At 21.6% G+C, this 26,365-nt stretch overlaps 8 protein-coding genes across 8 annotated transcripts; 4 read left to right on the top strand and 4 right to left on the bottom strand.

Moving 5' to 3' along the window:
• Nucleotides 1-503: 503 nt before the first annotated feature.
• Nucleotides 504-1,899, top strand: PBANKA_1215000 (survival motor neuron-like protein, putative; the record flags this gene model as incomplete). The annotated part of the gene is made up of 4 exons (XM_034566209.1): nt 504-539; nt 682-862; nt 1,086-1,395; nt 1,467-1,899. 4 exons carry the CDS (start codon nt 504-506, stop codon nt 1,897-1,899), a joined length of 960 nt encoding a protein of 319 aa, XP_034422828.1.
• Nucleotides 1,900-2,981: 1,082 nt separating this feature from the next.
• Nucleotides 2,982-5,338, top strand: PBANKA_1214900 (conserved Plasmodium protein, unknown function; the record flags this gene model as incomplete). The annotated part of the gene is made up of 3 exons (XM_034566207.1): nt 2,982-4,710; nt 4,859-5,085; nt 5,210-5,338. The coding sequence occupies 3 exons, from the start codon at nt 2,982-2,984 to the stop codon at nt 5,336-5,338; spliced, it is 2,085 nt and encodes a 694-aa protein (XP_034422827.1).
• Nucleotides 5,339-5,833: 495 nt separating this feature from the next.
• PBANKA_1214800 (U4/U6.U5 tri-snRNP-associated protein 1, putative) lies at nt 5,834-7,765 on the bottom strand (the record flags this gene model as incomplete). The annotated part of the gene is made up of 1 exon (XM_034566206.1): nt 5,834-7,765. One exon carries the CDS (start codon nt 7,763-7,765, stop codon nt 5,834-5,836), a length of 1,932 nt encoding a protein of 643 aa, XP_034422826.1.
• Nucleotides 7,766-11,921: 4,156 nt separating this feature from the next.
• PBANKA_1214700 (conserved Plasmodium protein, unknown function) lies at nt 11,922-14,807 on the top strand (the record flags this gene model as incomplete). Its single annotated transcript, XM_034566205.1, has 1 exon — nt 11,922-14,807. The coding sequence occupies one exon, from the start codon at nt 11,922-11,924 to the stop codon at nt 14,805-14,807; it is 2,886 nt and encodes a 961-aa protein (XP_034422825.1).
• An 854-nt stretch (nt 14,808-15,661) lies between these two features.
• On the bottom strand, nt 15,662-17,452 carry PBANKA_1214600 (Rab3 GTPase-activating protein non-catalytic subunit, putative; the record flags this gene model as incomplete). Its single annotated transcript, XM_034566204.1, has 1 exon — nt 15,662-17,452. One exon carries the CDS (start codon nt 17,450-17,452, stop codon nt 15,662-15,664), a length of 1,791 nt encoding a protein of 596 aa, XP_034422824.1.
• Nucleotides 17,453-18,884: 1,432 nt separating this feature from the next.
• PBANKA_1214500 (conserved Plasmodium protein, unknown function) lies at nt 18,885-19,616 on the top strand (the record flags this gene model as incomplete). The annotated part of the gene is made up of 1 exon (XM_034566203.1): nt 18,885-19,616. The coding sequence occupies one exon, from the start codon at nt 18,885-18,887 to the stop codon at nt 19,614-19,616; it is 732 nt and encodes a 243-aa protein (XP_034422823.1).
• Nucleotides 19,617-20,358: 742 nt separating this feature from the next.
• Nucleotides 20,359-21,864, bottom strand: PBANKA_1214400 (conserved Plasmodium protein, unknown function; the record flags this gene model as incomplete). The annotated part of the gene is made up of 1 exon (XM_034566202.1): nt 20,359-21,864. The coding sequence occupies one exon, from the start codon at nt 21,862-21,864 to the stop codon at nt 20,359-20,361; it is 1,506 nt and encodes a 501-aa protein (XP_034422822.1).
• Nucleotides 21,865-24,046: 2,182 nt separating this feature from the next.
• Nucleotides 24,047-25,606, bottom strand: PBANKA_1214300 (enolase, putative; the record flags this gene model as incomplete). Its single annotated transcript, XM_034566201.1, has 2 exons — nt 24,047-25,344; nt 25,564-25,606. 2 exons carry the CDS (start codon nt 25,604-25,606, stop codon nt 24,047-24,049), a joined length of 1,341 nt encoding a protein of 446 aa, XP_034422821.1.
• Nucleotides 25,607-26,365: the final 759 nt, after the last annotated feature.

The following is a 26,365-nucleotide window of genomic DNA, read 5'->3' as shown; positions in this document are numbered from 1 at the left end:
TATACAAATTATTTTCCGATTTTTTTATTTCTAAACTTTATAAATATATGTTAAGTTCATAATACTAGCAATATAACGCATATCACTGAATTTTTTTTTCTCGTTGAGAGATAATATGAAAATAAAAAATTGAAGAGATATAAAAATAAATAAGTTTGTCGTAGCGAATCATTAATTGGTGATAAAGCAATTAAAAAAAGAAAAAAAACGGGAAAAAAACGGGAAAAAAAACGGGAAAAAAACGGGAAAAAAAACGAGAAAATAACATAAAATAATAAATACATGTGAAAGTGCGAAGAATATTTATTTAGCCAGAAATAAAATAAAGATATTTTATATTTGTACCATAAAACCATATTTTTTATTTCAAAGGACTAAATGCTATGATAAAATAGCATATATATATTTATACATATTTAAAGAGAGAAATTATAATTTGGCTAGTTTGGTACAACACCAACTCAATACCTTATTGATGGATAAAATAAATTATTTTGAAAAAAATGGACGAATTTAATGAATCATTAGAAGATTTAGAGGTAGCATAATATTTCCTCATTCTATATGTATATACGTGCATGTGGAAACAAATGAACTTTAATTTATACAAAATATTTTTGGATGCATAATTGATTGTTTGTATTATTAAAATATCTTGGTCATATTTTTTTTTCTTTTTAGGAAAAAATAAATGAGTATAATAAACAGCTAGCTCTAGTAAGAGATGAAATAAAAAAATATGAACAAATTCAAAATGATCAAAATGAAGAAAATGAGCAAATACAAAACTTGAAAAAGTTGGAATGTGATATGATAGAAGTTATAAACTTAACTCGGGATTTGATTAAATATAAAAAAAAAAGTAAAAAAAACATATATGTATGTGCATATTGTCCCTTTTATATGTGTTAATATATTTCTAAAGCTATCATAACTATATATGCATACGATATTATTTAAAATGAAAAATAAATCGACGATTTTATTGTCTATATTAGTTATACAATGGGTTTTATTACCTATTTTATTATTATCTCGAATATTTTTCATTAATTGTTTGCTCAATTTTCTCTTTTAATTTTTAGACGAATCAGATGACGAAATACCCAATCAAATAGCTGAAGAAAATGAACAGCCATTTTCAAATGAAAATGTTATGAACGAGTCAGAATTATTAATTGGGAGAACATGCAGTTTTATGTATGAAAACAAAATAGTATATGGGTCAATAGAAAACGTAGTTATTCAAAATAATATGGAGCAACTATTAGTTCATATATTTGAAACGAATGAGCAAGTTTTAGTACAAAAAAATTATGTACAGTTAAATGAAATATTGCACACATTATCGGCATCGGAAAATAACCAATTCCAGGCCTTATATAAAAAAGATGGGTAAGAATAAAAAAAATTAAGAAGTTAAGAATTCTTTGAAAAATATCATATAATTTTTTTTTTTTTTTTAGGCAATGGTATGATTGTATGGTATCGAAAAGTAAAGGAGACAGTTACCTGATTACTTATATAGGTTACAATAATAGTGAATATGTAAAAAATGATCAAATAAGAATTAAAAAAAAAAAAAAAATTAAAGAAGTAATAACCCCAGCTGGTTATAAAATACCAGAAAATTTAATAATTAAAGAAAATGACTCATTAAAAACAAAGTTAAAAAAAACAAAAAAAAGAAATGCGCTAAAAAAAAAACAAAAAAATGAATTAATAAATAAAGAATTTGCAAATAAAGCACAACAATGGAAATCAGTTCATGAAAAGGCTATAAGCAAAAGTAAACATCTTTTAGTAGCTCATAAAAAAACAGAAAATATTGAATATACTAATAACCCTACAAATATAAGCATTAGAAGAAAATTTGACTATAAAGATAATGACGATTAAAAATAAAAGAAACTAACAAAATGGAAATTTGTATATATACCCAATTAATCATTTAGTATTTCTCAAAAATTCAATGGTATTATATACGTGCCTATTCAATATAAATAGTTTCATATTTTGTAGTTTATGTGTTAAATATAAATCTGAGCATTGCCATATTGTGATAAAATTTTAGGACAAATTTTTATGCCTCTCAATCTAATATATATTTATATGCACACATTTATATGCTTAAATAATTTCCACATATAGTGGATTTAATATAATTCGTTTAACCGTTTTTATTTTGATGAAATATATCATTTTTTTATTTTTTGACTTGTTTTTTTCCTCACTATATTTTGTATTTATTTTTTGTTTAATTTGTTATGTTTTTTAAAAGAAATTTAGACTAATTTAAATCTAATTTAAAGCTAATTTAAGTTTAACAAGCTAAAATAAAAAATAAAAAAAATATTTGGCATGTTTTCTCCTTTAAAGAGACCATTTTTAATTTTTTTCAAACAGGAAAATAATCACAATATGTAGCGACATTATATTGATAACATAATGCATGTATGAATTAAATGGTGATATTATTATGTTTTTCAATTTATTAGCTACTACATTACATTTTCTTATTGTTGCTATATTTTTTTTTGAAAAAATATTAAACCACGTGAACAGAGAGAATATACTTGCATATATATGTGTATATATTTACTATATGTATGATAAAAAAAAAATATTAAAATTTATTTTTTATAAAATAGTAATTAAACAAAAGGTAAAAAAAGTATAAATTTTTTTTCCTTTTTATATGTATTTATATAATTATATAAAATTTTCATGCATATACATTTGAAGATGCAGTTGTTAAAAATAAAAAAAACCAAAAGAAGTATCATATTAAGAAATGTTTTAATGAAGCTTGAAACAAACCTATATATATAGAGAGAAAAAAATAATAAATTTATTATCAAAGGAATACAACTTGAGCTATTTTGAACTTAAACAAAATAAAGAATAGTGAATTTGTTTATATCATATGTATATAAATATGACATAGTTAAGCCCCAAGTTTTAGAATATATTTTTGATCAATGGAAGAAGAAAGGATTATTGAATCAGGGGAAGTAATATACAATAATGGAAAGGGGAATATATTTATCACAAACAAGTTTCTTATCTACATATCTGATAAAACAAAAAATGAAAAGGAATTGAGTAATTCTCTTTTTTTAATCGAAGATATTGATTTGAAAGTTTGTATATTTAGTTGGAAAAAAACAGAAAAATCCAAAAAAAAAAATAAAATACGATTAACATTTGCCTTAACAAGTAAGAAAAATAATTTTTGTTTTCATGATTATAATAATTCAGAGTCATATATTTTCGAATTTATAAACGAACGTAATTATAATACTGTAACAGAAGCAATTAATTATTTAAATAAAGATAATTTAAAAAATCATATATATATAGATTTTAATTTAAATTTAATAAAAAATAAATATAATGTATATGAAGAATCAAAGACAATAGAAGGAAATAACCAACCTATAAATATTGAAGATGAAACAAATGCATATAACAAAGAAAATGCAGATGTTTATAAACAAAACGATTATAATATGCCTATTATCATTGATGAATATATTGCAACGGATACAAATATTAATGATAATGAAAAAAACAAAAACTGTATAATTATTGAGGGTAATTATGATGAGTATAATGAGGAATATAATCGTGGATTAAAGAGAAATAAAAGAGATAGAAAAAATGAAAATAATTTGGAAATAGAAAATGAAGAAGATGAAGAAAGTGAAGAGGACTATGAAAATGAAATGATGAAAGAATGCCACGTTGTATTAAATAAAATATTTGAATCTGACGAGCGTTTAAAAAATTTATACAGAATGTGTATAGAAAATGATATATTAGATGAAAAAGAATTTTATAAAATTCATAAAAATGATATATATGAACATAAATATATGCTTTCAAGCAATGACAAAAACATATTAAAAGAACCTATATATATATCTGAAGAACAAAAAAATAGTAAAAATGTTGAAATAAATAAAGAAATTAGTAAATTAATATTATCAGAAAATAAAAAATTAAAAAAATTATATGATTATTATATTGAAAATAATATATTAAATGAGGGAACATTTTGGTATTTTTTATTTAATAATAAATACAGCCATTTATTTTTTTATGATAAAAACGAAAAAGACATTATGGCAAATAAAAACTTTTTAAATATTCACCAAACTAACCAACATTCTTTTGAAAATTTAATGTATAATCTTGAAAATGTTAATCAAGATATTAAAGGAACATTAGAAAAATGTATATTGTCAGAATATTTATCAACAAAATCCTCTGACAAAAAAAATATTATATTCAAAAATAATTATTATTTTAATGAAGAAAACCCTGAAGGCTTTGGTATATTAACCAATGAAAAATTAATAGCAAATAATCATAATTCATTAAACTTATTAATCAATAAATTTAATAATTATTGTATTCGTATGGTTAAAGAAAAAAAATTTACTATTGATCAATTTTATGATGATCTAAATGAAAAAATTAATGATACAAATTTATCTGATGATATTCATGAAAAAAAAGAATTATTATTTAACCTTGAAAAAAAAAAAAACAATCTATGTAACTTACAAAATGAAGACAAAGATGCTACCAAAAAATTATTACAAAATAAGGAAAATTTAGATAAGCAATTTTCTATTTTTATGGACGATTTGATAACAAGCAGACATTATACTTCAAAAAATTATTCGGATCTCTTTGCCATAGGCATGTTATAAATGTTCTCTACGAAAAAAGTCAATTACTTTATCTATTTTTTATTGCACACATTAATGTGTATCGTTGGATATTTTTTTACCATTTTAGCTAGCTATAACAACTCACCATTTTTTTTTTTTTTTTATATGACTAACAGGTAGACAGCTTTTTGTCCTTAACACAAAAAAGTGTCAAAGCAATCAATCGCTTCTCATTGGAACGATTGATTACGAGCAGCATATCCTCGACATCGTAAAAGACTATCACGTGAAAATTAATTATTTACTCAACTTGTTTTACACTTCCTACATTCCGGAGCAAAATAAAAGAAATAAAATTCTCGAAAATCTTTCAAAGATAAAGGACGAAATCCAGGCGAAGCAAGTAGGCCATACGAGCTTGAAAAAAAAAAAATAAAAAAAAATAAGTATGCCAAACGAAGCTATTACATTGAAAAAAACTATCACGCTGCAATCTTAATACACCCATGTTGTTATTTTTTTTTCAGGAAGAGTATAATAGCGTATTAATTATGGGGAAACCACTATTAATTCATTTATTTGAACAAATCACGATATGCAAAAAATTTAACGAGAAGCTTAATAAGTACATTCAAGAAAAAAGGAAAAAAACATAGAAAGGGATTAATTAAATGGAAAAAAAATATATGATATAATAACTCCGAATTATACCGAGGAATAAATCATCATTTTGTCTTTTTTTTGTATCACAATTATGTATATGTGTATGCATAATGTGTGCATGCTTATGAGCACGTGCTCGATAGGTATGCACATTCTCCGGCTTAAATGCAAAACATAACTTTTTGTGTTTTATTGAAACTTTAAACGTTGTTATTTTTTATACTTAAAAAATGAGTTAAAAATGGAATACGAAAAAGTTGAGAGAAAAAAATTAAGTGGGAAAAAATGAAAACAAATAAAATCACAATAAAACAACGGAAATAACATTTCCTATTTGCTGCTTTATAAATATATAAATCATAAAAAAATATTATGCTAAATAAAAAGTGGAGTAAAGTTGTGATAATTTTCATTTTATTACTTTTAACATTTGGGAATATATAAAGATTTCGTTTAAATTGTCTAACCATAAATAAAACCAAAATATATCATCCATTGTTGGATAGGGTAAAATAAACTTTTTTTTGAACTTCTTGAACTTTTTTAAGAACATTTAAAGTTGGAAGAGATTCCATTGGATTTTCTTTAAATCTACGTTCAATTTCCATTCTTTTAATTTTTTTTTCTAATTTATTTTTACCTTGTTTTTTTCCGTGAAAAATCCACGAAATATATCGAAAACTTTCTTTGGGTGTCATAACTTTTCCTGTATCATTTTTATAATCAATTTTTATTTCATTTTTATCTGTGGGCATATGCAAAGGTTTATTTTCAGGATTTCTATAAATCTTATCTTCTATGTTTAATTCTCCTCTAGTTTTCAAATATTCTAATGCCCCAAATAAGCCTTCATCTAATTTAATTTCATTAAAAATTTCAGATACCCCATTTTCTGAAAGATCTATTTCATCATCATATATATTTTCATTTTTTTTTTTTTTTTTTTCATCATGTTCATCATTTTTTATTGAATCTTTATCATTTTCATCTTTATCATTATGATTTAGTTTTGAAAGTCGGTTTGAATTATTTGTGCGATCGGATACTGCAATTTCTATACCATTTATTTTATCATTTTTTTTCAATGCTGATTTTTTAATATTTTCATGCGTATCTAATGGTAAGTATATACTTTTACAAAATTCAGAAGCATCCGTTAATTTTATAGTATTATTATTTTTATCATCATCAATTTTTTTATCATCATCATTTATTACAATACGTTTTAATAGTTCATTTTGATAATTAATTCTTTCTTTTTTTTTTTTTTTTAAATCATTGCCTTTTTCTAATAGTTCATACAATTCTTTTTCTTCTTCATTTTGACTAAGTAATGTATCATCAAAATAGTTAAACTCCATGTTCATATTTTCTTCTTTGATTTTTTCCATAACATCTTGTAGAATATTACTGTTTGTATTTACGTTCTCATTATTTGTTGTTACAGTATTTTTCTCTTTTTTTATTTTATCTCCATTATTTTTTTCTGATTCTTTTTCATCATTTGTTGGATCTTTATATAAGAAGCTCCACACATCATCTGATTTTCTTTTATTTATGTTTTTAATTTTTCTTTTTTTCATTTGGATAACATTACTACTTTTTGTAATTTTATCATCAGTACTATTGAAATTTCTTTTCCTTAAATCTTCTGTATTTTTTATTTTTATTTTATTAATACTATTTTTTGTGTTACTTTTTTGTTCATATTCTTTTTCGTTGTCATTATAATTTATCTGTATATCGAAGGAATGGTCTTTATCATCATATTTTGGAATCATATTTATAGATGTATTATTATCTTTTTGTTCATTTTTATTTTTTAAATCATTTTCATAATATGATAGCGGATTATAATAATTTTGGTTCCAATAGTTATCATCATTTTTTGTTATTAAGTTTTTGACATTTTGTTTTTTTAATTCTTCATTTATTAAACAGTCATCTTCATTACTTAAAACATTTTTATCTTTCAATGTTAAAACCATACCATTTTGAATATCTTCATTTTTATGTTGTACTTTTAAATTACTCAAATTTTTTTTACTATTTTTTGTTTGTTTTTTTCCTTTTTTTTTTGACATACCATCTTGATCTTTATCATCTTCTTCATCACTGTATTTTATACTTTCTTGTTCTAATTTTTTATTCATAGCATTTCTTGTTTTATTCACCCAATTTTGAACATCATCAATATCATCTTTAAATTCTTCGCTTAATGTTTTTACTTGGGTATTTTCGTCATTTTCCTTTGCTTTATCTTCTCTTTCATTATTTCTATTTTCTTTTTTCTTTCTACCCCTTACACTTTTTTTGTTATCATCACTTTTTTCATTTTTCTCTATTTCTAACTCCTTTAATCCTAATTTTTTTCGTAACTCGTTAGTTTTTTCTATGCTCAATTCATTCTCTTTCTCCATTTCAGAACATGATAAAAAAAAAAAATTTTTTTTTTTTTTTTTTTTCGTTTGAATATGAAAATAGCTGTTTTTATTTACTATTTTTTTCTTCAGTACATTATGTGATTTCCCCCTTTTTTCTTGTTTCTCTTAATTATTTATATTTCTTTCTAATTTGTTAAAAGTGAAAAAATGAGAAGATATGCATATGGACATAATATATAATTAATTAATTAATTAAAATGAAAAGAAGATTACATAAAAAGGGACATACCACATTTTTTTTAAGTATTAGCCAGTCATAATGTTGATTTTTTTTTTTTTTATCATTTTACAAATTTAATTTTTATTAAAATCTTTTAATTTTATCCAAAGATATTAAAAAATGAAAAATGAAAAATTGTTATATATACATAGTACAAAATTGAAAGAAAAAATACAAAACATTAAATTTACCAAATTATCATTTACGCTTTGGTATTTTTATAATTTTATATTTATTTCGTTTGTTCATGTTTGCCTGTTTTTCCTTTTGTTTTCCTTTTTTCCCCTTTTTGATATACTCTTAACTTTTTGAAAAATAATTGTTTTGGATTTTCCTTTAAAATATAATTTATTTCATAGTGGCAAGTTCACCAATATATGTTTAAAATAAAAATGAACGAAATTAACAAATTAAAATTCAATCGAGCAAAATTTAATGAAATGGAAAAAACACATTTTTATTATGGTAGTGAAAAATAGTGTAATAAATCCATTTATTTTATTTTATTCTATTTTATTTTAAAAAAATAAATATATTTTGAAAATTTGCTCATTTCGTTGTTTATACAATCTTATTATATTATTACCAAAAATTAAAAGAAGGAAATACGAAATAGGAGGGGGGTATGAATAAATGTTTTTTTCATAAAATAGTTATTTCAACTGTTTAATACGTTCTACATATATGTGATATATATAAAAGCTTTTCGGAAATTGATGGTAAGATATTATTATTTATGTATATTAGTATGATAATAAAAAAAAAAAAAAAGTATATATTTAATTTTTTAAGACTTATATTTGAGAATATAAAATAAAACAATAAACCTTTATAATACTCTCATACTATTTTTTTAAATTCAAACAATGTTTAAACTTTTATAAATATGATTTAATTGTTTGTATAAAAAATAGCTAATATTTATTTATCTACAATTTTATACAGTTATTACATTTTACACTAAATAGAAAATTGTGATTATATCTTTATAAGTAAAATATGATAGTAGCATTTAACACATATATGAATAAATGAGTATATTAAAAAAAGTGTTTTATGGATACTAACAAGGAATAAAAAACAAAAATAATAAATCCATGCTTATTTTGTGATAAATATTTTTTTTTTTAAAAAAAACAATAAAATAAGCATTTATTATTTATATTGATAAATAAATATAAAAAAAAATGTACACTATTAGGTCTATTTTTTTTTCTAAAGTTCTAAATATTTGATATATTTTATGACTGTATTTACACCCTATTTGTTATAAAAAAAATATTATAAAACAAGGTGATATATAAACATATTTGGATATAAAAAATGTCAATATATTTCCATTTTTATCGTTAGATCATTTTCAGTCATAAAAAATAGACTTGATGTGTGTACATATTTATATATATGTATATGTATGAATATATTTTTTATTTCCTTTTAATTATTACAAAATCTACATTTATGTTTTACCACTTAAAATATTTTAAAAGAAATATATAATTTTTAAATTGTTTTACGTTTTATATTCTCTTTTTTCTTTTACATTTCATTTATTTGCTTGCAATACAAATATTTCAAAAAATATTTTATAAAAAAGTTTAAATAGTGAATTAAATGTTTTAATTTGGCATACATATTATTATTTTAATTATGATTTATGTAAAACATCCCAAAAAAAAGGAAAGCATATATTATTTGACCAAATAATGAGTACATAGTATTATTTACAATATAGTTTTTTATTTTATTCATTTTCATTGAAAAATAACACAAGCTTACAATTATAATTTATCTACATATATTATTATATATATTCATTATTCAAATATACTAAAATTATATGTACATTCGAAATAATCAATAGTACAAACAATTTTTTTTTTTATATCATAATAAAATATAGGGGGAAATATATATATGTGTGATCTTTATCAATTTATTTGAATATATTAAATATTTTATTTTTGTGTATTACATGAATATATGTACATATATATGCCAATTACACACACACAAAAAAAGAACAAAATATTGTTTAAAACGGATTAAGTAGCATTTGTAATATTATATCTTTCCATTAACATTTACACATATATCGTATATCATATATATATTATTATTAAACCTACGCTTATTTTAAAGATTGTTTATTATTACTTTATTTGTATGGGAAAGGAAGTTATTCCTTAATATTGTTGCACACCCTTGTATAGATATGCATCCTGCCCATATTCACATAAATACACAACACAAACATATACATACGCAAATACAACACAAACATATACATACGCAAATACAACACAAACATATACATACATATTCAGTACATCCAAATCACCAGCAACAGACTGTACTTGTGCGAGCAAATTGAGAGATTTGGGTAAATGTGAAAGGAGTATAATATAAAATTACATTGAACATTGTTTTATAATTTTGAAAAAAATAAATAAATAAAAAGCTTAAAGCATTAAAATGCTCTCATTTTTTATTAAAATTTCTGCAAAATAAATTAAGCAATTAATACAAAACATAGTAAGATGTTTCTACATATATTATTTAAATATGTGTTTTTTTCATATATTGTTATATTTTAAATAAATAATATATATGTATATATTTTAAAAAATATTTATAGTTTATTTTTCCCCTCTTTAATCACGTAGCAATATAATGGTATATACATGTATGTATAATATATATATATATTACATTGTAATACATGTACAAATATATAATTCATATTAATATTTATATTTATTATATATTATTCCAAACAAGTTGGACGCGATAAAAATATTTAAATTATAATTTTTTTTGCCAATAAAAAAATTTTTCATCCCCTTTCATTTATTTGTGTTTTTTTTATGATATATAAAATATTTTTATTGCTACATATAAGCCCGCGCACGTGATAAATATATACAATATACACATATATAACGCAAAAAATATATAATCTAGATAATATATACACATTAATTCATATACTTGTTCATATATTTTATTTTTATTTTATTTGGTAACTATTGTACCTGATTTCCATAATAGTTTCCTTTTTTTTTTATTTATTTATTTGTTATATTGTATTATATTTTGGGAGAAAAAAATTATAAGGCATATAATAAATATACTCCACAATAATAATAATAAAAAGAATAAAAAAGTGGGTAAACATGTAAGTATATATGTTTAATAATTTGAATAAGTGGAATGACTTTATATATAATTTTAAATTTTCTTCAAAACCTTACTATTTTTTTCTCTTTAATTTCGAAAATTTTAAAAAGCTAACATGTATGTTAATATTAAAATTAATATATAATAAGAGCATAGATAAAATAAATAATTATATATGCTGCATATATACATGTGTATATTATTGTCAGTCTTATATATTGTGGGTACATAAATGGAATAGCATCGAATTATTTTAGATATATTTTTTCTATTTCCATATATATACATATATGTATATGCGTATATTTTTTTTTGTATATACAAATAAATTTCACAACGAAATAAGATCTTTATAAATAATATTTAGAAAAGAATGTGTGTAATTCACAATTTATGAAATATATAATGCCCCCAAATTAGTGTAGTGTCAACTTCACATATGTATAGGTGCGATTTTTCCCATTTTATTAGTTTTCTTTATTTATATAATGTAATATTTTATTTTTTTTGATGATTTATTAAGTTAAATATATGCACATACATATATATAAGGTTATATATATACATGTATACGTGTATATATAATTGCATATTTAATTCAGATATTGTAGAAATCCAGTATATATTTATGGATATATGAAGTTTTGGAACGAATGAAATATTTTTATTTACGATAAAAAAAATATTTTTCAATTTTAATCACATCTTAATATTAGATAAAATTTAATTTAAATGGAAAAAGAGGAATTAAAAAATTTTAGTATCATAAATAACAGAGGAATTGATTCTCCCTTAAATGCATGTTGTGATAATATAATTGATAAAAATGGAAATATAATATATAAAAATTATAATAACTTATACAAACTAACATATAAACATGTTTATAAATACAATAGGATTACATGCATAAGTACAGATACGATTTATGATAATGACAATAATGCTTACACACCTCTCTATCATTATTATTATTCTAATAATGGATTGAATGCAAATAATATTAAGATAGATAATGAAGAAGATGAAAATGATGAAACAGAACAAAATTTTGAAAATGAACAAAGTGGTGATATATGTGATAAAAATATTGATGAATATATTGACGAACGTATTTATAATATGAAAAGTACTAAACAAAAATGTTTAAAATATAATTTATATGAATTATTGTTGTTACGGTTTTTAAATTATAAACCAGATAAAGAACATGACACCAATGATATATTAAATCGTAGTTTTTTTATAAAAGAAAATAAATATATTCGAGGAAATTCTAATAAATATGTTAGAGATGGATACAACCTTTCAAATATACATGACAATTCTTTTTCATTTAATTCTTCAAATAATAAAGCGGAAATAAATTTAGGACCTATTAATTACAACATCTCTAATTCTAATAATAGCCATTATGTAAATTACGAAGCAGGAAATAACAACAATTACATATCGTCTCAAAATGTGAATCTCAATTATTCATATAATAATAATGCTAGGACAAAAAATGGATATTATTATGACAAATTTGATGGACCAAATAAGCATTCAAATATTTCTTTGAATAGTATAAACAATCCCAATTCAAAACCTTTTAAATATATTGATGATAATTGTTATAATTTGCCAATAAATAATATATACATAGATGCGGATGGGAAAATTCATTTAACTGAAAAAGAAAGAAATAACGGATTAGGATATAATGGGAATATGTATTATGGAAATAAGTATGAACGAAATGGAAACTATCAAAATAAAGAAAATGAAAACTACCAAAACCAATCACATTATTCACCAACTTATGAAAATTTTGATAAAAACGATCCGGATAAATATTGGGATAATCCTTTAATATATGGAAAAAAAGGTAATCAAGAAATATTTACACTTGGCGATATTAAAAAATATTCAAAAAAAAATGAAAAAGAATATGACTCAAAGGGAAGGAATTATAATAAATTACATACAGATATAATAAATGATAATAATAATAATAATAATAATAATAATAATAATAATTTTGTAAATAATAGATTAAAAATAGGTAAGGAAATACATATAAATAGTGATATTCAAGGAACACATCGAAATAACAGTTATACAATATTTAAAGATAATGATGAAGAAAATTTAGCAAAAAGCAACTTTGCAAAATGGTTTAAAAATAGTAATACTGATGGAAATGATAATGGAGATTTAATCAAGTATCTAAATAACAAAACTAAAACCGGAACAGATATCGGGGTTCGATACAACAACACTGGAAGCAATAACAATATTAGTAATAATAATTCTGGGGTAATAGCAAATCATGAAGGTAGCGAAATATATAGTAGAGTTTCAGAAAATCCAACATATAGTAATACTAATAATAACAGCCTAAATTATATATATACAACTGAAAATATGTCTAATAATAATAATGTAGAATCAAAACAATTGAGTAATACAGTTGCAGAACTTGTTATGAAACAGATATCACTAATTAAAGAACGTAATAAAAATATGGAAGATATTGAAAAACATAATTCTTTAAATTTATATGAAAATAATTGGAAAAATAGTAACAGTTTTAAAAATGGAAGTAATATTATTGGACAAACACAAGACAACAATTTATATATAAAAGATGGAGGTAAAAATATAATGGATATTTTAAAAAATTTAAATTCAAACAAGTTTCCACATGAATATATAGAGCAAGAAATGATTAGACGATCCACCATTGGAGTAGGAAATGAGCATTATAGTTTTCCTATAAATAATGAACAATATAATTATCGAAATAATAGTAAACAATATTCTATGGAAAATGGAAATCTTAAAAAAAAATTCTATGATAATAACATAAATGAAGTTAATAAAAATATGGATTATATGATGATGAATAAAAAAATAACAAATAATATTGGCATAAATAATGGAGTTAATATTGAAAGCCATTGGGGGAATTCTAGTTTAGGAACACATAATAAACATACAAATATAAATGATAATCCCAATTTAGGATCTAGAAATAATTATAATTCTGAATATTATTTGAATCATGATTCTAACATAAATTATAATTCATACAAAAACAAAAGCACAACACAAGGAAATATAAATATTACACCAATTATAAATTCTTTGTTAAAATTAGAAAATGATAACACATATAATGACATTGGTAGATCACCATCTTATGCTAATAAAGGAGATATAAATATGGGACATTATATAACTGAAAATATACAAAATGCGAAAGTTAATAATGTTTTGGATTCTTTAAAATCGTTGTTAAAAGCTTCTCAAAAAGATATAGACGGTAATAGCCTCATGAATTCGCATATAGGGAACTTATCTCATAATTTAGGTAATAGTCGAATATACAATAATAATTATAATTTTAATAATCAAAAAAATCCTGTGCAAATAAATAAATATTCAAATTATCATTCGCAACAATATTATCCAACTCAATATAAACAAGATTACAGACATCACCCGCATTCAAATTTTAACGATTTCAATAAGAAAAAATTGTATAAAAAAGATAAACATATTTCTAAATACTCAAAATCAGAAATACCCACTAATGAAACAATAGCCATTCCATTGGCAGAGGAAAATTGAACATTTCAAAAATAAAGAAGTTAGATTTGGAACACGTTTACTAATTTTAATCAAATTAATTTAAATGAAATAAGGATTGACATACCTTTTCCCTCCCCCACCCACACACTTTGCTTTATGGCTTTCGATATTTCATAATCCAAAATTACAAAAAACAAGCGGTAAAAGAACATACACCATATTATTAGACATAATATATGTATAAATAAAATGTTTAAAATGAAAGTTTGGTGATTTGACATATTTATATTTTAAATTATTATGGTAAGAATTTACGAGGGGAAAAAAAACATATTCTCCATTTTTTTTATGTATTATGTGTATTTCTTCGTGTAGGCATAGAGTTATATAATTTTCTTTGCACTAGCGAAATGTCCTGACTTAATTTTGAAGTACAAATAGGACAATTACACGCGTAACTTATTTTATTTTATTTCATTTAATTATTTATATTTTCTTTTTTTTTCTTTCCGTTTTAATAAGAAAACAATGCACATATTTTGTGCTCTTCCAATTACAACATAAACGAATTTTTCCAATAATACATATAACTTTAACAAATTTATTTGGAATTTAATTTTTAATTTTTACATTATTCATGTTAAACAATTTACATTGAAGTGTACATACACATGTTTACATTATGTGTGCACGTGCCCCAAAAAATTATGAACAAGCAATAAAAAAAATAAAATGTGTACATGCTGAAAATAACAAATTGTTAAGGTGAGTGGATAAGTCATCAGGCAAAATGATTTGATATATTCTTTACGCGGAGCAAAATAATGAACATAATGAAAATAATCGGTTTGCACAACATAACAACCGAGCGGAACAGAAAAACCCTTAGTCCTTTAAACCCATTTTATGTGAAGAACTTCAAATTTCGAATTGATCACAAATACGTGAGTATTTGTATTAAAAAAATATACATCATTAGGGGTATCATGATCTTTGAAAAAAAATTTAAATAAGATTGGGTCATCAAAAGTTCTTATTTCATATATTTTATATAATGTATTTATATCCCATATTTCAATTAAATTTCGTGGTTTAATATAAAAAAATATTCCTTTTTTGTAACTCTTATCAGTTGAAGTAACATAAAAAATATTACTGTTAATAATTTTTGTGGAATTATCATTTTGTATATTTCTAGATAATTGGTTATTATTCTTTTTTAGTATAAAACTCATAAAAGCCGATCTATAACTTTTCCACATGTACAAAATATTTAATCTTGAAATATTATATAAACACATTCTACCTAAATTGTCAATTGCTAAAACTAAGTAACTATTCCATGGACATATACAAATATCAATGATTTGTCTTTTAGGATCGTTAAATGTGTATATCATATTTGTATTAAATGTGTATATAGAATGATTATTGTTACTTATATTATTCATTGATATATTTTGATTAGTATTATTTATATGAATTTTATTAGAAGATGTATTTAATAAGGATTCACTATCTTTTACAAATATATTTTTTATAAAGTTGTTAATTTTAGAACTTAGTTTTTCTGAAGTCCCATAAGATTCTCTTTTTATCAAAAAATCGAATTTAGCATTTGGTTTAATTATATTTAAAATTGCCCAAGTCATATTTTTTGACGCTATAATATAACTTGCATTTCTAGGTCCATTCAAATTTAAATTATTTGCATTTTTTTCAAATTCGTCTACGTTTTCTGATGTGCAATTATTTATATATTTAAAAAGATCATTTTTTCCAAATGCTGAATATAAATCTCTATTTATAGAATCTAAAGTATTATTATACCTAAGTATTATATGATTTATTTGTATATTTTTATTAACTGTAAATATATAATCAATGGGTAATATTTTATTATTTGTTTCTAAGGCATGTTTAATTAAATTTGAATTTGAATTTATAATTGTATTATTTTCATGAAGAAATAAAATATAATTATGATTATGTTCTAAAAATATTTTTTTTATTTTACAATCAATAAATTTATTTTGCATACATATAACACCTTCATGATTATATAAACACATTTTCCCATTATTCAAACCTAAGACAATATGAGGAAAACAATTATTTATAAAAAATAAATTTATCGATTCTATATTTTCCTTTTCAATTAATAAAGGATTAAAAAATTTTAAATAAACTACATTTTTTTTATTTAAACAATATATAAGAAAAAATAGATAATTCTTATTTTGAAAATAAAATAGCATATTAATAAATTCGTCATCTCTTTTATTTAAATCTGGTAAAGAATTATTTGATTCATATATTACTATTTTACAATTTTTTATATTTATATCTTCTTTTGTTATACTATGATTAGTATTTATAAATATATTATTTGATATTTGCATTAATGTTCCAAGTGCAAATATTTCTTCGAGTTTTATTTTATCATTTTGTGTATTATTTGGTAAGTTATATTTTGTTTCCTCTTCTTTATTTGTTGGCAAATCATATGACTTTGTCATTTTTGCATAGGGGCAACCACCTTTGTGTGAATTTTCAGTTTTTATAAAATTGTGTGATTTTACATTTTGATATGAATAAATAACTTTTGTATTATTATCTACTTTATTTACTATTCCATATTCTTTGTGTTTATTTAAAGTTTCGTTTTTACCATCATTACTCATAGTTTTATCTTGAGTGTGGATTACTACATATATATTTTTTCAACGTTTTGGCTATTTGCTTACTATTTCTTATGTAGTATTTTTGATATTATCAATTTTTCTGTGTCAAAATCACAATTTGAAATAAAAAAATATATGAAAAAAATAAAACAAAAAAATTACAAAAATTTGTATATAAATAAATAAAATAACCAAACAAATAATATATTCTGTATATTTAAAAAAAAAAAAAAAAAAAAAAATTAATACAATGTGTATTATATAAGTATTATTAATGCATAATTAAAAACCTATAATATATTTTTTTTAAATGGGATATTTAGTGTTTTATACGAAAAATTATATATATGATATGGTTTATTTTTGTCGGGAAATATTATTCCCAGTTTGCCATTATATAAGTAGCCAATTATATACGAATAAATAGGAAAGGTTTACAAATAAATATTCTTTATCAATATGTATGATAATAATTGATCAAAAGCGAACTATCAAGGAATATAAAAATTATTCTCGAAAATGTATATCCCTTATACATATACTATATGTTTTATATACATATAGAAAAATAAAACTTGACATAATAAAAAATATTCTACAATGTGCAGATATAAAGTTCAATCCATTTTGTATAACACATAAATCTGCTTCATAAATTTTGTATTATATGAATAAAATGAATAGTCGTTTAATTTTCTAACAATTTTAAAGAAAAGAGAGGAATGCATATAATCATATATGCTTTCCCTTTTCATAAATCCCCACATTTATCTGATTCTTAAATAAGCAATATCATATAGGTTTTTATAAAATTTAAAATTAGTTGGTGAAAAATATAAATATAAGAATGTAAACAAATAGTAGATCATTTTATGAAATCTCATATATTAATATACTTACTTTATATTTCTTATTATCTTTTTCAAAATATATTTTTATATTTCAAAGAATTTACAAAAATAAAAGAAAAAAAAGGTAATACACACATTTCCAGCGATTTTATAAAAATGATATTATTAAATGGAATTGAATGATAATTTTTCTAAAATAAATAAATGCATGTATAAATATAATTATGTTTGTATATTCAACAATTTTTTGATTTTTATAATAATTTTAAAATAGACACGTAAAAAATAAAATAATATGAATAATGATATTAAAAAAAAGTATAGCTAAAATGTGCTTATAAATACAGATCCATATAAGATATAAAAGCTGTCTTTTCTATTTTTAATACTATTTTAACATTTTATAAGAAAAACAATTTAAAATTAAAACTAGTATTTTATACGAAATCAAAATATTTTAAATTAAAAAATATATTAAATTTGTTTTTTCTCCTATCGTTTTCTGTATAGTCTAAATTTTTGTTAATATATATATTGCTATTTCATCACTATTTGTATTATTATTATTATTTTTTTTTTCAATGGAAATAAAAAATAAATTAAATATCTGGAGCAATGTAGATCATATGTATAAAAGGGTTAAGAAAAAAAAATGTAAAAAAAACATTTTCTATTTAATATTTTTAATATCAATCAGTTTACTAGCTTATTATCGATCACCAAATTTTGTTGTTTTTGCAAAAATTAATGACAAAAAAAAGAATGTCAAATTGGACAACACATTAAATGATACACCAAATAACGAATCGATAAATAAAGAAAATAATAAATTAGATAATGAAACAAATAATATAAAGGAAAATAATTTGGATTCTAAAATAAATGAAAATGCTTATAATACAAACAATAAAATTCGTAACGAATTACTTTTTCAATCGTTTAACATTAGAAGTTTTGAAGAGGAAAGATATAAATTAAAATTTGTAGAAAAATATATTATAAATAATTCAGATTTATTTAATAATGATAATTTAATATTTGATACACTAAGTAGCTTTTATAACGGATTTATAGATAGTTATATAAATCCACCTATTGATGGAGATAATAAAAGTTTGCCATTGAACGATAAAGATGTAAAGATTAATGAAATTAAAAAATTAATAATTTTAAAATTTTCAAAATATGGCTTAGTTTTATTCTCTTTTTTTCTTGGAATTAAATTATTTTTTTCCCTTTTTCAAAAATTAGTAAAATACATATTCATTTTAATTTTAAAAATTTTTAAATTCTGCTGCTGTGGTGGCCAATAATCACCAAATATTACAGAAAAAAAATAATACAAATAATATTATTCAATTGCTCCAATGAAATATCACAAAAAAAGTGAATAGCAAAAATTGCATAATTAAATTTCAAGAGAAACAAATATGGGCAAAGGACGTCAATAGTTATGCATTATTAGCAAAAATTGTTTCATTTAACATGCGTATCATATCTGATTTTTTTATGAATACACAAGATAAACCATTGTGAATTTATCAAAAACAATATTTCATTGTTAACGAAAAAAAAAATACAAAAAAAAACTAATAAAAAACATTCCAAAGTTTAATAAATTGTTTATAATAGTAAACACAAAATTAATAAATGTTACCAAAATTTTATTAACAATTCAGGTAAATGAAGAATAACAAAATTTTTCACGCTGACATGTGCATGTAAAATACACACTTATTTTCATTATTCCCTTCTTTTTCTCGAAATATATGTAATCATATATTTATATTTCTTCTACACATTATGCATTTTTACCAATTTTATGGTCTATAACTGCAATATTGTTAAAAACAATGTTTTATAACTGTAATACATATTATTAGTTTCTCTGAAACTTCGTTTTTATTCTATATATACATGTGTGTAACATTTTATTTTTTTCATATTTTTAGCTATATATATATATATATTTTTTTTTTTTTCAATAATTTTCACTCATTGTCTTAAAATTTGCTAATTTATATCCTGTAATATGTATACAATTTATCCCTAAAATCAGGCTTTGTTTAAAAGTAGTTTTACTTCTATATCTTTATTATGTTTAATCCTTCCAAATAAAGAAAATCGATCTTTTTTATAACCACAGCTAGTTTTTTTTTTATTATAATTTTCATAATTTTTCCCCATTCGATTATTTGAGTATTCACTTATATATTCGTTAGAATTGCCTTTATTTGAATATTGATATTGCGTATTTGAAACATCACGCATATGATCTGTTTTAAAATTTTCTCGAATTGGCAAATCATCTTTGGAATAATCAGCAGTTGAATAATGCATATTAAAATTTTGAAGGGAATTATTTTGCTCTTTTGAAATATAATTCATTTGAGTATTGGGATAAATTTCATAAGCATCCTCTCTTTTTTCATCATGAACAATAACATTTTGTCCATAATCAAATAAATTTTGATTTTTTCCAATGTTATATAAATCTGTTTCTATATGTATATTTTTGGGAGTTATATTAGGCATATTTTTTTTTTTATTATTATTATTTAAATTGGAATAGACACCATTTATTTGAATATTATAATTTTTAAGATCATTTTCGTTATAATTATTGTTAGCATTATTTCGATAATTATATATTTGTTTTTTGTTTTTTTTTTGATCAATTTTTTTCAAAGATTTATTGCCATTTTCTTTTTTCATCATATTTTCTTTTTTTAAATTTTTCATCATTGCTTTTTCCCACAAATTATATGAAAGATCATTTTTTTTATTTTTTTCTCCGTTTGAATAATTTATTGTCTTGTTATATAAATAATTTAAAGAATTATTACCTTTTCCATTTGTGCTATTATTTTTTTTTTGCATATTTTTCATAGATTTAGCAGTAATATTAGAGGGATTGATACCTGTTGTGTTATTATTCATTTGTATGATATTGCTAAAGCTCATATTATTATTATCATTATTTTTTTTCATTTCAGAAACTAAATAGCATGCATGGGATTTAAGATAAGTGCGTATAATATCTTCTTTTATTTTATTTGAAGTATCCAAGACAGATGGGAATGCTTCTCTATATCTAGGGATTCGATTTAACACAATATATCTTTCTCTATTTAACTTGGCTTTATTATTAATAATATTATTATTAAATAATTTTTTTCTTGTCATAAGATCATATTCTTTCATTTTATTTCTTAGAGTGTGTGCTTTTTTCCATTTTTTTTTATCATGTTCATTATTTACACTATTTGGAAGTTTTACATATTCATTTAGTTTTAACACGTTATCTAAATATTTATTCCATTTTAATTCTAACTGATTTATGTTGTTTCCTATACTATTTCTCATATTGTTACTTTGTTTTTGCATATTCACTTTTAAATTATTTTGTATAAAACTTGCATTTGAGGGGCTAGTTTTTTTTTTATTTAAATCGAATTTTATGGAATTATTGGCTACCTGCTTATTTCTTGAGTTTATGGTCCCTTTATATTGCCTTGCATTCATTTGATTGCTCTTGGAAATATTTGAAAATATATGCATAGGGTGCCACACTTTTTACTTTTGTTTTTTGTTAATATAATATTGTATGTTACTATGGTTACAGTTTTATTTTATTAAAGGATCTTATTATTTTAATTTGGTTATTTTTCATAGATAAAACATATAAAGTAATAAATAAAAATGAAATAGAAAGAAAAATATTAACAAGGTCACTGTTGTATGTATATGCGCATGTTTATATATATGTGGATTATTGAATATATTTTTGGGGAATTACAAAAGTGTAATAGTAAAAATAGTGATTATTCTGAAAGTTATAAAAAAATGAATTATAAATAGGATCGAAAAGGTAAAAAAAAAAACATATATGTATATACGATATTTGTGTGCATGCATATATACCCAGGTATAGGATATTTAACATATATATATATATATATATTAAGATCAAAAAAGAGAAAAATGCCATGTGCATGCTTAAACTATTAAAAAAATATTGCTGTGCATGATATATTTTTGAAAAAATAGTGTAACAACTCATGTATATATAGGAGGATAGAGATCGAACAGGTCAATTGATAACACAATTTAAAGAATTGCATTAATGCGTGTAATCTAAATGTTTAGTTAAAAGACAAACAAGACAAAATGGATTTTTACATACATTTGTCTTATATACAACGGGTTTTTAATTGTAGAAATGCATTCGATATGTATTTATTTTATATTTTTTTTAATGGTAAATATATTGCTCACTCAGCTCTTGGTTAATATTTTTAACTTTTAATTATTTCTCCATATAACTCATGATCTGAATGAAAAAAAAATTTAATAAATAAAATGGGAAAGACGGAAAAAAGAAATATGAAAAAGCTAAAAAAATAATTAACAAATAATTAACAAAAATAATTAACAAAATTGGTGTAATAGCACTAAAACATATATCTGGAAATTCCACCAAAAAAATTATATTTTTAATTTAAAAAAAACAAAATAAACAGTAAAATAAAAACAAAAAGTTTATGTTTCACTTATTTTTTTATAATGCAAAAAATAAAAACCAAATTGAATTTAACAACATTTTATAGAATAAATACTAGAAAAAATTACGAAAAAATTATGAAAATTATTACATTAAAATATATAATTGTCCTTTTTCTATCTTAAAAATTTATATTAATTTATGTTTGTTTTATATATCCATGGAATTATGTATTAAACAATTTAATGAATAAAATATTAGTTGAACACAAAGTGAAAAAGGAGGGAAAATAAATAAAATGAAAATATATATATATATATATATATATATATATACGATCATTTCACAAAATTAGTAAATTTCATATTTTGTTGAAAATTGTAAAAATGGGCGATTTATCTATATTTTACAAACATAACGTTGGTATAGTACACATCCATAGGTTTTGATATTCCTACTAAACTATTAAAAAAAAATTCAAAACGGATAAATACAATATAATAGAGCTTTAATATATTTCCCTATTTTTCCATATAAAATTTATTTCAAAAAATCATATTTACAATATGAATACTATTTTTAACATCTATTTAATACAAATATTTTGTGTGTGTGTATATGTTTTTTTTTTTTTTTCTCACATATTGAGATTTTATTTTATCTTTCTAAGATTATAACTATAATAAAAATATTCATTTAATAATGTGTGTCTATTATTTTGAGAATATTCTTCCCCTGAATTTCACAAATTTATTTTATCTCTTATGTTATAGAACACTAACAATAATTTTCATATATTAATATAGTTGAATTTTTATGTTTATTTTTTCAACTATAGTTTAAATAAATGAGAATTTTTTTTTTTTTTTAAATCAATAGATTTTGCATCTTGTTAAGGATATATATAAATTCAGACTAAACCATAATTTTTTATGATCATCATATATCAATTTCTTTAATTAAACAGTTTTTAGTTTGAGCATAAATTTTAACAATTATATTAAATCGTATTAAAAATAAAGGACGATATATAAGTAGTATTAAAATAATTATATATGCATATTTTTTTGTTTGTGTGTATTCGAATTCATAAGAAAAAGCAAACATAAAATATATACACCCTTTAAGTATATCAATAAAATTAAATACCTATATACATGTAAAATAATTTATTTTATCGTAATTAGTATATGCTCAAAGATTTTAAAATATTAAGTGATTAAATCTAGCTATGTTTCTTTAATTTAATTGTAATCTGAATTTATCACCAGCAAATGATCCATTAGCACCTAATGATTCTTCAATTCTAAACAATTGATTATATTTTGCATTTCTTTCACTTCTGCATGGTGCTCCTGTTTTAATTTGTCCAGTTCTTAATGCAACTACTAAATCAGCTATAAATACATCTTCAGTTTCTCCAGATCGATGTGAAACCATAACACCCCAGTTATTTTTTTGAGATAATAAACAAGCTTCAATGGCTTCAGTAATTGAACCGATTTGGTTAACTTTTAATAACAAAGCATTGCAAGCTTTTTTTTCTAAAGCTTTTTCAATTCTAGTTGGATTAGTAACTAATAAATCATCACCAACAATTTGTACATCTTTTCCAATAGCTTCTGTTAATTTTGCATAATTTTCCCAATCATCTTGATCAAAAGGATCTTCAATTGAAATAATTGGATATTTCTTAACTAATTCAATATATAAGTCAACTAATTCTTGTCCGGTTTTAACTAATGATTTGTCATTATTTGGTGTTTTAAAATCAAGGTCATATGTTTTAGTTTCGATATTATAAAATTCTGAAGCAGCTACATCCATAGCAATCTTTACCTTATTTTCATATCCTGCCTTTTTAATAGATGCTACTAATAAATCAAGAGCTTCATGAGCATTTAATATGTTTGGAGCAAATCCACCTTCATCACCAACATTTGTAGCATCAATACCATATTTTTTTTTAATTTCAGATTTTAAAGTATGATATACTTCAGCTCCATATCTCATTGCTTCTTTAAAGCTTGGTGCTCCAACTGGAACGATCATAAATTCTTGAAAAGATAATTTATTTCCTGCATGTGAACCTCCATTAATAACATTTAAGCATGGAACTGGTAAAATCATTTTTTCTGTATTTTTACCAGCTAATTGGGCTAAATATTTATATAAGGATGTTTTATTTGCTGCCGCACCTGCTCTACATATAGCCATTGAAATAGCTAATATTGCATTTGCTCCTAATTTACTCTTTGACCATCCCCATTCAGTCTTACTTCCATCTAATTCTTGAACCATCATATTGTCGATTTTTTTTTGTTCTCTACAATCTAATCCAATTAATTTTGGAGCTATGATTTCGTTAATATTTTTTATAGCTTGTTGCACACCCTTTCCTAAATATCTACTTTTATCATTATCTCTTAATTCAAGGGCTTCATATATACCAGTTGAAGCTCCTGATGGTACTGCTGCTCTGAAAATTCCAAGGGTGGTTTCAAGATCAACTTCAACGGTAGGATTTCCTCGGGAATCTAAAGAAGGAATATAAAAAAAATGGCAAAAAATATATATTCATTTTATTAATAAAAAATATGTTCATAATTTTTCGGATTAATTATCATGAATTCGCTAGCTAGCTAGCTGTTGGTAGGTTAAATATATGAACATAACATATACAAATATTTAAATAGGTGTATTATATACATTCATAAATATTAATAAATATTGAAATAATAGGAAAAGAAACTTACCCAATATTTCACGAGCATTTATGCGTGTTATTACATGAGCCATGGTGTTTAAAAAAAAAAAAGTTTTTAATAAAAATATTTTTTTTTGGAAAATTAAGTAAAAAGTGAAAAATTGTTAATTCGAAAATTTATTAATTAAATGTGAAAATATTTTAGCAAATAAGAGAGTAAAATTGTATGTTATTTTAATTTGTTTGAATGAATTAAATAAAAGTTTTTTTTTTCGGTAATTATTTGTAGAATTATATATTTTTATAATTTATAAAAATATTTAAATATATATTTTTTATGGCAAGCTTAAAAATTTATATATTTGAGGCATTCATACATAAAATAGTATAATTTAAAATAGGAGAAAAAAAATAAGCATGAAAGTTTAATATATATATGCAGGAAATATATATGAAATTTATTTTTATGTTATCGGATTGTGGGTTATGTTTTTTTTATTTTTCTATTATTTTATTTTTAAAAAAGCACCTCATATATAGCCTCTTTCAATTTTTGTGATGCATATACCATATAATATTATTCCTATGCATGTTATATGTAGCATGTTTTTTGCTATTTTTATGAGTGTATTATTGAAATTCGAATATATAAGGGGATTAGTGTAGATATAACTGTATCTTTATATATAACACAAAGTATTTTTTTTTGTGAAACATATATATACACAGAAGCGTTTTTTAATAATTTATACATTTATTTATTTATTTACATATTTCTATAAATGCAATATTAAATATTTTGGATAAATAAAAAATATATATAAGCATGCATACGCACATATTTATATTAT

This window comes from Plasmodium berghei (genome assembly GCF_900002375.2).
Source record: "Plasmodium berghei ANKA genome assembly, chromosome: 12".
Classification (NCBI taxonomy): domain Eukaryota; phylum Apicomplexa; class Aconoidasida; order Haemosporida; family Plasmodiidae; genus Plasmodium; species Plasmodium berghei.
This window is presented reverse-complemented; position numbering and strand designations above follow the sequence as displayed.